The sequence below is a fragment of the Diceros bicornis genome, chromosome 15 (assembly GCF_020826845.1).
Source record: "Diceros bicornis minor isolate mBicDic1 chromosome 15, mDicBic1.mat.cur, whole genome shotgun sequence".
NCBI classification, from domain to species: Eukaryota; Metazoa; Chordata; class Mammalia; order Perissodactyla; family Rhinocerotidae; genus Diceros; species Diceros bicornis.
Genome location: NC_080754.1, coordinates 24,704,632 through 24,717,566, shown reverse-complemented (window position 1 = coordinate 24,717,566; position 12,935 = coordinate 24,704,632). Strand labels below are relative to the sequence as shown.

General features: G+C 48.0%; 1 protein-coding gene across 1 annotated transcript in view; it reads left to right on the top strand.

Annotated features, from left to right (window-relative positions):
- The window catches only part of MYLK (myosin light chain kinase), a 268,738-nt gene that overhangs the window by 208,888 nt on the left and 46,915 nt on the right, over positions 1 to 12,935 (top strand). Inside the window, exons 19-21 of the mRNA XM_058555934.1 lie at positions 8,561 to 8,611; positions 9,393 to 9,520; positions 11,729 to 11,882. Coding sequence (XP_058411917.1) covers positions 8,561 to 8,611; positions 9,393 to 9,520; positions 11,729 to 11,882 — 333 coding nt within the window. The remainder of the gene's footprint in view (positions 1 to 8,560; positions 8,612 to 9,392; positions 9,521 to 11,728; positions 11,883 to 12,935) is intronic.

Sequence of the window (12,935 nt, the reverse complement as noted above, 5' to 3'; positions counted from 1 at the left end):
GTCTTTGAAAGCTGGCAGCAACTCCCAGTTACTCCCAACCAAAGTGTTGGTCTATGAGGAAGGATGGTGCCTAACCCCGCTCTCTACCCTTCCATGCATGTGACCCTGTGATTTCCACCCCTGGGCTGCTGCTTCCAGCTCCTTCCCCGGTTCATACACCATCTCCTACAAGCCAGTTAAATGGCAGGATGGCGTCCCTCCCCAAGGACGCCAGTCAAGCAACACTGGCACTGGTGTCCCAGGCATGCTTGGCTGCCTCTTTTATGACCATCCCTATGTTCTGTGTCCTGGGGGCTTGGGGATGGGTGTTTGCAGTAACAAGAGAAGAAGTGTTCCTCTGGAATCTTCTTATGTGACAGCCTTTGCTATAAGGGGCTGTGTGTAGGAAATTGGCCCAGAGATGTTAATTCTTGGAAAATGACCAATATTTCTCCACAATCTGTAAGGATGTACTGGAAGGGGTCTGGTGTGTGCAGGGGGGGTGGACGGGGGATGTGGGGGGTTGATGTCAAGTCGCTCAGAGCCCTGAGCACCCCCAACCCAGCACGAGGCAGTGGGATTCAGCCTTTCATCCTCGGGTCCCTGCTGTCACCCTCTTGCTCTGACACAGCCTTGTGGGGTGGGTGCTGCCTCCTCACTTCACCCTGAGTCCCCTTCAGGAGTCTTTGGCAGAAAGTTAATGCTGATTTTGGGAATTGTAAAGGGTTTGATGTCTATTTTTAGTTAACTACCTAAAAAGGGAAATGTCCCCAGAGAGGCAGAGATCCAGGGAGCTCCCTGTACCGACGCTGTTCACGCTACCTCCCTGATTCTCCTTTGCTTTCCATTATCTCAGACCCTTTGACTCTGTGAGACCCTTCAGGCTGTGTAAATATCTCCCAAATACTTGCTCTGGTCTTTCTGCCCTGCTGATTCACAGGGGAGAGAGAGGCACTCGTGCTTTCAGATTGAGCAATCTGGAAACTGCTCTGGGGTGCTGACCTGCTCCCTTCCAGGCAGAAGGAAGGTTCACCAGGCCAGGACTAGATTAGGGCTTGGACAGGCTGGGGCAGAAGCAAAAGATGGGTTACCCAGACAATTGGAGGCTGGCCACCCCAGCTCTGCCCCAGCTTTCCCGGGAGGCTTCCAAATGCAAAGCTTTGATCCATGATGTTTTTATTGGGCTGCTTCACTTCTTCCAGCCTCACCCTCCTGTCTAGAGTGGAAGGCTCGGCACCTGGCAGCTTTGATCTAGTTGGTGACAGAGCAAGGAGGCTTCTCTTTTTCATGGAAAGTTACACAAGGATTCAAGCCCTAGGGCTTTGTCTCTCAGCAGCAGAGCCCAGGGGTTGGGGAGGAGTGTTCTTGGGAATTCCCAGGTTAACAGAGATCCTCAGAGGTTCCATATACGCCTTTAATAGCTATTTATCAAGCTTCTGCCAGGTACTGTGCTAGGCATGGGGCGTATTGAAGTTGAACAAAAGATACCTGTTCCTATACCTAGGGAGCTTGCTGTGGTGTATGCACGTTGGGGTGCAGGTTTCTGCAATTGCAATACCTTATGATGAGGGCTGAGATAGAGCCACCTCGGAGGGGCGTGGAACCTAGCCTGGCAGGGTTGGGTGGCCTGTCTGAAGAATGTGCATGAGTCAGCAAAGAGCTGGTGGCAAAAGCCTGGTGTTGCAGAAACTGAAAGGCATTCAGTATAGAGTACAGAGTAGGGCCCCCTAGAATGTGGTGAGCAGGCCCCCCCAGAAGGTGGTGCAGGGACCAGCAGCATCAGCGTCCCAGGAGGGCCAAGAATCTGTGTTTCTAGCAAGTTTCCCAGGTCATCATAATTCATGCTAGATTTTGAGGAACACTGATGTTGAGCATCATGGGCATGGGTGAGGGTCTTCCTTCCCCAAGAGGGAACAGTAAAAAAGAAGGCTGGAGATGAAAACCGGGGGCAGATCTCAAAGGCTCTTGTCAGACAGCAAGAAGAGTTGGACTTGATCCTAAGAAGCAGTGGCCAGCCATTGGAGAGGTTTAAACAGTGGAGTGACATCAGATTTGCATTTGAGAAAGACCACTTTGATCACAGATGGATGTATTAGGTTGGGGACGGGGGACTGGAGGCCCAGGAAGTGGTACATTTAGGACTAGAATGGTGACAATGGGGAAGTGGAAAGTGACAGAGCGAGGAGGTATTTAGCTGATGGAATTGACAGACATTAGTGACTGGATATGGGCAGGGAGGGGGGGCCTTGGGAGAAACAGGGACAAGCAGCAGTATGGGGAGGAGATCCTGGATTTGGTTTGGGACATGTTGGGCTTGCAGTATGTGCCAAGGGAGATGATGGTCAGGTCATGGGAGGTATAGGTGGGCTCAGGAGAGAGTTCGGGACTCCGGGGAAAATGAGGGCAGCAGAGAGAGGGATAAAAAAAGGAACTCGAAGAGCAGTTTGGGGAGCAGTGCTGTACCAGGAGGGGTGTGCTGCCTGGGGCTGGCTGTCTTGGAGAGGTGACTGCATTCCTCCTCAGAGGGACAGATCCAGTAGCAACGAGTGGGAGGATGCTCTGCCCTCCTCGCCTGACCCTGTGGCCAATACCTGTCATGGGATTTGCAAAGATGGTTGGATTTTACTTTCCTTCGGTGATATTCCTCTCTGACAATGGCTAGTGCAGCAAGTTTGGGGTGTTGGAGAAGGGGATGGGACACAAAGGGCTAAAAGATATTATAAGATAGATAAGATAGTAAGAAGGGTGAATTCAGAGGAGAGGAAACTAGTTAGTGACCCAGGAAGTGCTGAGAGTTTGGACACCTGGACCAGCAAGAAGATTACTTCCACGGAGGACCTGAATGGGGAGAAGGAGCTCCAGGTGCAGCATGAGCGATCTCATGAGGGTATAAAGTTGAACTGACCAAGAGTGGGGATACTGAGTAGGGGAAGGCAAGTGCAGAGAACTCCTCTGGGGAATCTGTTTGGGGATGAGAGGTGTATGGGGCGTGAGGGGGGCTGGTATTAGAGTATGCACTGTATGCTGTACTATCTTTACAAAATAGCTTAATTATTTACAGCAAATTTTGTTTATTCTTCCCACATTTTTTGAATGAGAAAGCTGAAGCTCCAAGAGGTTAAATAGCATGCTTTAAGTCACACAGCTTAGGTAGTGACAGGACAGTATTTGAACCCAAGTCCAGCTCCAGAGCCTCTGCCCACTCCATTCCTTCAAAGGAACAGAGAGTGTTTCAAAGACCTGGGTTTGGGGATGAAGCAGAGTGTCAGTTGGAGTAAAGAGGCTACAGGAAGAAAGCAGCCAGACCCTGGGCGTCAGGAGGCTTAGGGCCTATTTCTAACTCGGCCACGTGTAGTTTTGTGAACCCAGCAAGTCATCTGACTTTTATGCGAATCCATCCCCTGGAAACAATGTGAGGTGCCCTGCTTGTGTTTGGTTGGGGGAAGAATCGAATGAGAGAAAGGATGATGAGACTGGGTTGGAAACTCAACTCGCTGAGTCCAGCTCTCTCCGAGAAACCAGGTTTTAGAATCAGGTGACTCTGCTTTCCAATCCATTAATTACGTTCTCCTAAGCCTAGAACACAATGAGTGGATTTCAGCAGATGGTCGTATAAAATATGTATAGAATAGGATACAGAACATTGTGAACATTTAAAATTGGTTTTACTGATAGGAACCAAACCAGTTTCAAATGCTAACCAATTCGAACAGCAGAAGCTCCAAATTTATAGAACATACATAAAACTTTGGCCTTCGATTCCATTTAAGTGTAACACGGAAAGGTAGGCATTAGTTCGGGCTCTACTTCTAGCTGCATAGGTTTACCCAGAGCCGCCAAGAATAGTATAGGGTGGGACTCAGGAGTTATCTGATTTCATGCTGTGCCGATGCCCCCCTCCTTGTTAACTCCTGACCCACCACGCGGGGGGCTGTCCACCTCCTTCCCGGCCCCCAGAGCCCATCCACAGCTGCACTAGTGTGCTAGGGCTGCCCTAACAAAGTACCAGACTGAGTGGCTTATACAACAGAAATGTATTGTCTCACAGTTCTGGAGGCTAGAAGTCCAAGACCAAGGTGTCACAGGTTTGGTTTCTGCTGAGTCCTCTCTCCTTGGCTTGCAGATGGCCTGTCCTCTCTGCATGCATCCGTCATGTTTCTCTGTGTGTCCAAATTTCCTCTTCTCATAAGGATACCAGTCGTTTTCAGCTAGGGTCCACCCTATTGGCCTCATTTTAACTTAATCACCTCTTTAAAGGCCCTATCTCCAAATATAGTCATATTCTGAGGTACTGGAGGTTAGGGCTTAACATTTGAATTTGGGGGGACACAGCTAAGCCCATAACAACAGCCCTCCACAGAGCTCCTCTGAACGGATGGCTTTCCCTCTCAGGAGGTCAGACCCTGGCTCTGGTTGAAGCCCTTTCTTCCTCCCTTGAGGGCCTCTCTCTTCCAGCTGTGCCTTATCCCTTCCCAACAGCCCCAGATGAAGAGGGACAGGGGCTTCATGGCTCAGCCAGTCATAGGTGTTCCCTATCCCCTCCCGTATCCATTCCCGAGGGATCTGGCCTTCCCAGTCTCTTCCCCGCTAGCATCTTTGGGCTCTCCCTCTCCACCGAGCCCTAGCCTCCTGCTTTCAAGCCTTCTACTTTTCTCTCTTACCTTGGAAGAAATCTTAGATTGACCTTTCCTCTTCTGTCACCCTGTTTCTCTTTGTGCCTTCAATTCCAGAATTCCTGATGGATTAGCTGACTCCCTACCTGTTTCCTTGAGCATCTCCTCTGGAGTGATTTCTGACCCCACTGTCCCACGAAACCTGCCCTCTCAGACACCACTCGGCACTCGATGCTGGTCATACCTGAAGCCCACTTCCCAAGGCCCCTTCTCTTCCACCCTTGATTGTGATGACAGTCTGCCCTCCACCTCTTGGGGTCCTTCCACAGCCCTCCTCTTCATCCCAGCTCCTCACTGTGAGCTTCGCCTGGGATCAGACCCTGGCCTCTTCTCATCTTTCATTGCATTCTTTTCCCCAAAGCACTGACCCATCCTCACAGTTTCCATTACAATTGCATGTTTGATTCTGAAATCTGTCACTTCTAGTCCCCACCAACCTCTCTCTAGAATTCTGATCCTCAGCTTCTACATACAGATTAAATTCTTTCATCTACCACATTCACTTGGACCAAGCCAAACTCCTCATTTTCACTCCCAAATTCCATCTTCCATCAATACAATGTTGCCCATTTATCCAAACAAGGAATATCTAAGAAATCTTTATACCTCCCCTTCGTTTAGCCCCTAAATTCTTTTAACTTTCCCTCTGTCTCTTATTTGTATTTCCTTTTCTACTGCCTTTGCCAAGGCTGGACCTTGAGTAGTTCCTTCCAAGAGTATGGTGGTTGCCTCCTAATTGGATATCCTTGTCCCCCAGGAGTTGGAAGGACCTCCAGGGGTCCTCGAGCCCAGTCAAACTGCTATTGGTGTGAAGATTCCTCGTTCACTCAGGACAGAGGCCTAACTCTCAGACTCGGCATCCTAGACCAGCACAGTCCAGCAGAACTTTCTGTGGTGAATGCAGTGTTCTATGTCTGCACAATATGATAGCCACCAACCATGTGTGGTTATTGAGCACTTGAAATGTGACTCATATGACTGAGGAGCTAAATTTTTTATTTTCTTTAATTTAAATTGTCACGCTACCTTCACACCACTGCTCTCTAGTACCAGCCCTGCACCCTGGCAAACCTTCACCAAGCATCACTCTGATGCTCCACTCTGAGCTGCTCTCTGCTCCCGACCTATGGGCTCCTCTCCCCTCTCCAGTCAGATCTTCTCTAGGCCTCAGGTCCAGGCTAGGTCCCACCCCTTAGCCCTACCTAAGTATCTCTTCAATCCACAGCGTTCTCTCTTTCTCTATCTTTTGAACAGCCACATATGTCGGCTAGATAAAACTTTTTGTTAAACTTTCTATTTGACTTTTATTTTAACATAATTTCATACTTATAGAAAAGCTGCAAAAATAGTACAAATAATTCTTGTATACCTTCACTCAGATTCCTCAAATATTAACATTTTACCATCTTTCCTTTATCATATATTCTCTCTCCCTCTCTTTTTCCATCTCTCTTTCCCTCTACCTCTCCACACACACACACACACACTTACACACATATACATACCTACGTATATATTACTTTTTATGAGCAATTTGAAAGTAAGTTGCACATGTAGTATCCTGTACACCTAGATACTTCAGCTTATATTTCCTAAAAACAGGAATAATTTCTTATAAAACTACAGTTTGGCGATCAAAACATGAAATTAACGTCGATACAATGCTATCATCTAATTTATTGACCTTATTCAAATTTTGCCAGTTGTCCCATAAATGTCCTTTATGGCAAAAGAAAAAAAGGAGTCTTTCCTGTGGACCACATATCTTGACATTTAAGCACCTGAGGACAAGCCCTGATTCCTCACATTTGTTTGGTTTTCTCCTCAGTACCCAGGTTAGTAGTGTGAACCGATTGGCATGTGCCTGGCACATGGTAGGCCCTCAGTAAATTTCTGTGAGATGGACAGATGAATCATTAACAGCGACAAGCCAGAGTGGACTTGGCAGAGGAGACAGGCCTCACCTGGGCTTCACCACATAACTGGTAGTCATCAACTCTGTGATCCCAGAGTGCTCCTGTCAAGGGTCACCCCCTTCCACAGTCTTCTTGGGGCTCTCAGATGGCGAGCAGCACTCCTCCCATTTTAAGGATGCACAACTGATAATCCTCAAAGTTAGCTAACCTTCCTGTGGTCACACAGGAGCTCCATGTCCAGGTCAGGAGATAGCACTACTTCTCCATAATATGCCAAGGTGAAGCTTTTTGGATAAATAATTGTTAACCTTAACCCCACTCCTTCATTCAGTAACAGTTAACATGTGCCTACTATGTGCCAGGCACATTGAGTATACAGCAGTGACCAAAAACAGTCCCTGCCCTCAGAAAGCTTACAGTTTAAGGGGAAGGGAAGGGCATGGGCCGGCCCCGTGGCTTAGTGGTTAAGTGCGTGCGCTCCACTGCTGGCGGCCCAGGTTCAGATTCCGGGCGTGCACCAACGCACTGCTTCTCTGACTATGCTGAGGCCGCGTCCCACATACAGCAACTAGAAGGATGTGCAGCTATGACATACAACTATCTACTGGGGCTTTGGGGGAAAAAATAAATAAAATAAAAATTAAAAAAAAAAGGGGAAGAGAAGGGCAGACAGTAATTAAACAAGTAAATATATAGTTTGTTATAAGATGATAAGTGCCATGGGGGGAAAATAATAAAGTGGGGTGATGATGATAAGGAGTGCCGGGGTGGGGGTTGCTCTTTGACATGGGGCAGATCTCATTAGTTAAATGCCCTGTTCCCATTTGTTGTGTTAAGGTATAATTTACATACAGTAAAAGTCACCCTTTCTAGTGCGCAGTTCAGTGAGTCTTGACAAACACATACAGTCGTGTAACTACTGCGACAATCAAGATATGGTTCCGTCACCTCAAAACATGTCCCTGTGCCCCTTAGTGGTCAGCCCCTCCCCCCACCCACCTCTGGCAACCATCAATCTGTTCTCTGTCTGTATAGTTTTGTCTTTTCTGAAATGTCATAAATAGAATTATACAGTGCACAGCCTTTGAGTCTGGCTTCTCTGAGCAGAAAGAAAGATGAATCGTTGAGATTCACCCATGTGTGTATCAGTAGTTTGTTCCTTTTTGTTGATGAGTAGTATTTCGTTGCATAAATGTACCTCAGTTCATCCATTCTCTAGTTGAGGGACATTTGGATAACTTCTAGTTTTTAACAATTACAAATAAAGCCACTATAAACATTCACATCCAGGTGTTTGTGTGCACGTAGATTTTCATTTCACTTGGATAAATAGGTTAGATGATTTTTGAGCAAAGACCTGAAAGAAATATGAAAGCTGAGGATATTTTTGTGTATTCACCATATTGTTATTTAGCCAAATGAATAGGTTTGTGTCACAAAGCTGGTCTGTCTGGGTTGTTTTTCTTATTTGAGTTATTTGGAGAAAGCGGGGGTGGGAATGGAGGAAACCATTGGTTGATTCATTCCTTTGTTCATTCACTCATTAATTGATTCAACAAACATTAAAAAAAAATGAAAGCCACCAGTCCACAGTCTGTGACCCAAAGGAGGACTGAGACGCTTGGATCCACACCAAAGGCTAATTTTAGTTGGTTTATCTGACATAATTTCCTTTCTGAGTTTCCTGAAAGTTGGTAGTCGGGAGTGGGGGAATAGTGAGTTGGGGGTTATCATCGTTGAAATGGACAATGAAGGCATTTTTGAGGGTTTTTATCTCAATGGAGGCTCCAGGGACCCCTCCAGAGGCCCCTCCTGAAAACTAATATTCATTTGATCATGAGGTTGTCTGTGCGAGAGTGTAAGATCCCCAGAAAGACATATTCAAATGAGGGCTCTATCCGGATGAGGGGCCAGTGGGCAAGACTGAGTCCTCCTACAATTCAGGAGCTTTGTGAAAAAACAGGAGATAACCTGTGAACTTCTTTGTTTCAGGTGATGCAACTGTGAAAAAGAAACCTGCCCCCAAGACACCTCCGAAGGCAGGTAACTGGTCACAGTCATATTTGGGGCAAGGGAGTCATCTGCCATGAGGGGCGTTTCCTCTGCCCTGCTAGACTGACCTCTGGGTATGTGGTTCCAGGAGACCACCTCGTCCCTGTTCAAGCTCTGCATTATTCAGGCCAAATTTTCCCCAAGAGCCTCTGTGCAGCCTGGTCCCCCACCTTCTTCCACTACTTGCCTTTTCTCCTGCTTCCTTTGTACAGACAGCATCACACAGTACTAGTGACTTTCCCATCTCGTCTGTGGAGTTCTGCCCAACCCTCTATCCTCCACTCTGCCCCTTATGGAGGTGACCTACTTTGTGCTGGTTTAATGCTCTGCTGTGTATGTCCTTGTCATATGGAGCCTTGTCTGTTTTCCACTGAAAGACATTTGAGGACGTGAACCATATTGAGCCTGTCAGCCGGGGTGACCTGGAGGTTAGAAGGCAATGCGCTACTTAATTAATAAAGGAATTAGGATCTAGATTCAAAAAATTAGGGTAAGACACAAATTCCAGAGCAATCAATAAATGGAGAATTATGCCATGTAAATTGTGTGGGCCACTTCTGAGGGAATTAGAATACAGAGATGAGCAAACCTAGTGAGTCCATCAGCTCAGATGTTCAGGAGCAGTGACAGTGTCCTCAGTCTTACCCTGAAGTTTCCAGAAGGTGAGAGAGGAGCAACAGACCAATGTGGACAGCAGCGTCAAATGAGATCAGAATGTCTGAGACCCCCCTCCTCCACCTCGGAGCTCACTTTCTCACTTGTCCTCTCCCAGCCATGCCCCCTCAGATCATCCAGTTTCCTGAGGACCAAAAGGTGCGCGCAGGAGAGTCTGTGGAGCTGTTTGGTAAAGTGGCAGGCACCCAGCCAATCACCTGTACCTGGATGAAGTTCCGAAAGCAGGTCAGTGACAGAGGGGGGTGGCCTGCGAACCACCCACACAGCCCCTGGTCTGAAAGGGATGAGAAGTACTCTAATGGAGACAGCGTCACGGGGGCCTTAGAAATGGGAGAGAACCCTCACCTGTCCATCACCCACCCACCCACTCACCCAATCCGAGTTCTTAATAACATTTTCTTCTGAATCTACCAATAATACCTGCTTTACAGACAATTTGTATGATAGAGAAAAGTACAAAGGGAAAAATAGCAACTACCCATGGTCTCCACCTGATTTTAATATCTCAGTTAGAGCTCTACTCAGAGTCAAGAAAATGGAGCCAGTGATCTAAATGACCTCTCAGACTGAGCTTTCTGTGATTCTGTGCTAGCCCACTGAACCCTATCTGTGGTAACAACTTAAACTGCCATGTGCTGAACGCGTAAAAGTGAATCTGAGTATTTGGACAGATAAATTGTATGTTAAATAGAATTTTGGCTTACTGACCCAGAAATCAAGCTACCATTTATAATAATGGTCCTATGGAAAAATGTTTGAATTTCCAAACAACTAGCTTTTAAGGGAACTTGGGGAGCCCGGCCATTCCAACCCATCCCGTATTGGTACTGTGTGCCCATATGCACGATCAGCAGAGAATGGTGGGCTGGCTCAGGATCAGGAACTCTACAGGAGATGTGAAGATTCTTCTGAGCCCTCTGTTGCTCTATTTCCAAACACTTCCAGTTGTCCTGAGGCCCAGAGATGATAGGAGGTTAGTATCAGGAAGAAAAGGAGGGTTGATCTCAAAAGATGAAGAAGAGAAGCTGGCCTTATCCCAAAGCATGTTTGTCCTGTGCTGTGTCTAGGTTAGGGTTGTCTGAAGTAAGATGGAATCTCATCCCTATTCAGAGCCAGTTGGCCCAGTCCCAGCTGTGTCCAACAGAACTTTCCATAGTGATGGAAATGTTCTGTATCTGTTATCCACTATGGTAGCCATTAACCATATGTGGCTGTTGAGCACTTGAAGTGTGACTAGTGCACCTGAGGAACTGAATTTTAAATTATAATTAATTAAAAACTGTTATAACCGCTTTGTTGATATATAAATCACACACCGTAAAATTTACCCAATTCACCCTTTTATTTATTTATTTATTTATTTATTTATTTATTTATTTATTTGGTGAAGAAGATCAGCCCTGAGCTGACACCCATGGCAATCCTCCTCTTTTTGTTGAGGAAGACTGGCCCTGAGCTAACATCCGTGCCAATCTTCCTCCACTTTATGTGAGACGCCACCACAGCATGGCCTGACAAGTGGTGCGTCGGTGCCTACCCGGGATCCTAACCCGGGCCACCAGCAGCGGAGTGCGCGCACTTAACTGCTACGCCACCGGGCCAGTCTCCCAATTCACCCTTTTAAAGTGTACAATTTGGTGGTTTTTAGTGTATTCACAAGTTTGTGCAGCCATAACAATGATCTAATTCCAGAATATTTTCATCTCCCCAAAAAGAAACCCTGGCCCATTAGCAGTCACTCCTCCCCTTCCCCCAGACCCTGGCAACCGTTCACCTACTTTCTGTCTCTATGGATTTGCCTATTCTGGGCATTTCATATAAATGAAATCGTATAATGTGTTCTTTCTGGATTTTTGTACTTAGCATAATGTTTTCAGGGCTCATCCATGTTGTAGCATGAATGAGTACTTATTCTTTTTTATGGCGAAATAATATTCCATTGTCTGGATATACCACATTTTGTTTACCTGTTCATCAATTGATGGACATTTGAGTTGTTTCCACTTAATTAGTTAAAATTTAAATAGCCATATGCAGCTAATGGCCATGGTATTGGACAGCACAGAAGAGATCAGAAACCGCTGGGGTGGGCTTTGTAAGGGACTTTGCTGAGATATATTCTCCCACCATCCCATCCCAGAGTCGTGGAGGGGAACTAGGATGCTCCTCAACTCCAGTCTGGAGCAGCAAGTTCAGAGTTCATTCCACCCAACCCTGCTCAGCACCCTCCCTGCCCTCCCCAAATCTGGACCCCCTCAGGGAGACTTGGCTCTGGATGCAGGAGGGGAGGGGCCATAGGGGGAAGCCCAGCGTCCAGACAAGAACCCCACATAGCTTGTGCAGCAGCATCCCTTAGGGAGTAGAGAGTGGGGATCAGAACCCCCTTCCTCTCCTGGCCCAAGTCTCCAGCGCTGCCCCGCTCTCTGCCCCCAGATCCAGGAGAGCGAGCACATCAGGGTGGAGAACAGCGAGAATGGCAGCAAGCTCACCATCCTGGCTGCACGCCAGGAGCACTGTGGCTGCTACACACTGCTGGTGGAGAACAAGATGGGCAGCAGGCAGGCCCAGGTCAACCTCACTGTCGTGGGTGAGTCTGGGGACAGGGTGGCCTGGAGGACGGGGGATAGGGAAGGCAGGATGATGGACTGCAGGGCCTCAAGCCCCCGGGGGCCTACTCCTTCTGCACCGGCTCTCTCTGCCCACAGCCTCCCGTTCCCCCAGCTCTCCCTCTCCCTGCTCGCACACTGTTGTGTGCTCCGTGCTCCTTGAGAACTCCAGACCCTGCACACACACACACCCCCACACAGCGTTTTCCTCTTCCTATGAATTCCCTCCTGGCTTCTCTTTCTTTCTAGCCTTTGGAGACCCTGAGCCCTGCTACTCCAGGCCCTCTCCTGCCAGTACCGGTAACTCCCCCTCCGTCTGGTCCACCACCTGTCCCCAACTCAGTCTCCTTGAAAATCCTCACTTTGAATCAATGCTGCCTTCTGACCTCACTGCTCCTACACCTGATTTTGGGGGCATTGCAGGAAGATCACAACCCGCAGACTCAGTGCGGGACCCTGCCAAGGTCCAGGCTCAGCCTGGACATCTGTGCTGGTCAGTGCCTACTCTCATTCTCTGTGATAGCTTGTCACCCTGCGGGCCTTGGCCTCTTGCTTCTCTGAGAAATAGGAGGCATCAAGCGTGAACCTGCTTAACTTCACGGCCCCACACCTGTGGTGTCTCTGTATCTGTTCCCCATGCTGCCTCACCCTCCCGGCTCTGGGTATGGCCCACCTTCCTCCTGCCTGAGGCTGCTCTCTTGGGGGCTCCACCCTTCTCTCTTCTCTTCAACTTCTGCCGTAACTGTTGCCAGGCTCGCCCATCTTAGCCAAACACACAGGCATGCATAACTCCTGCAGTGTCTTGTCTCACTCTAGACACTTGACCATGTCTCTCTCTCTCTTCACAGCAAACCCCCTGAAAGGAGAGGGTCTCGACTCTCATTCTGCTTCTTTGCCTCCCTGGCACTCTTCAGCTCCCTGCAGCCTCCCCTCCATGCCCCATTAGTCTGCTGGACCACCCTTCTGAGGCCACCGTGACCTCCTAATCCTAAATCCACTCCCTTTTTCTTATCTTCTATGTCCCAGTATTGAGT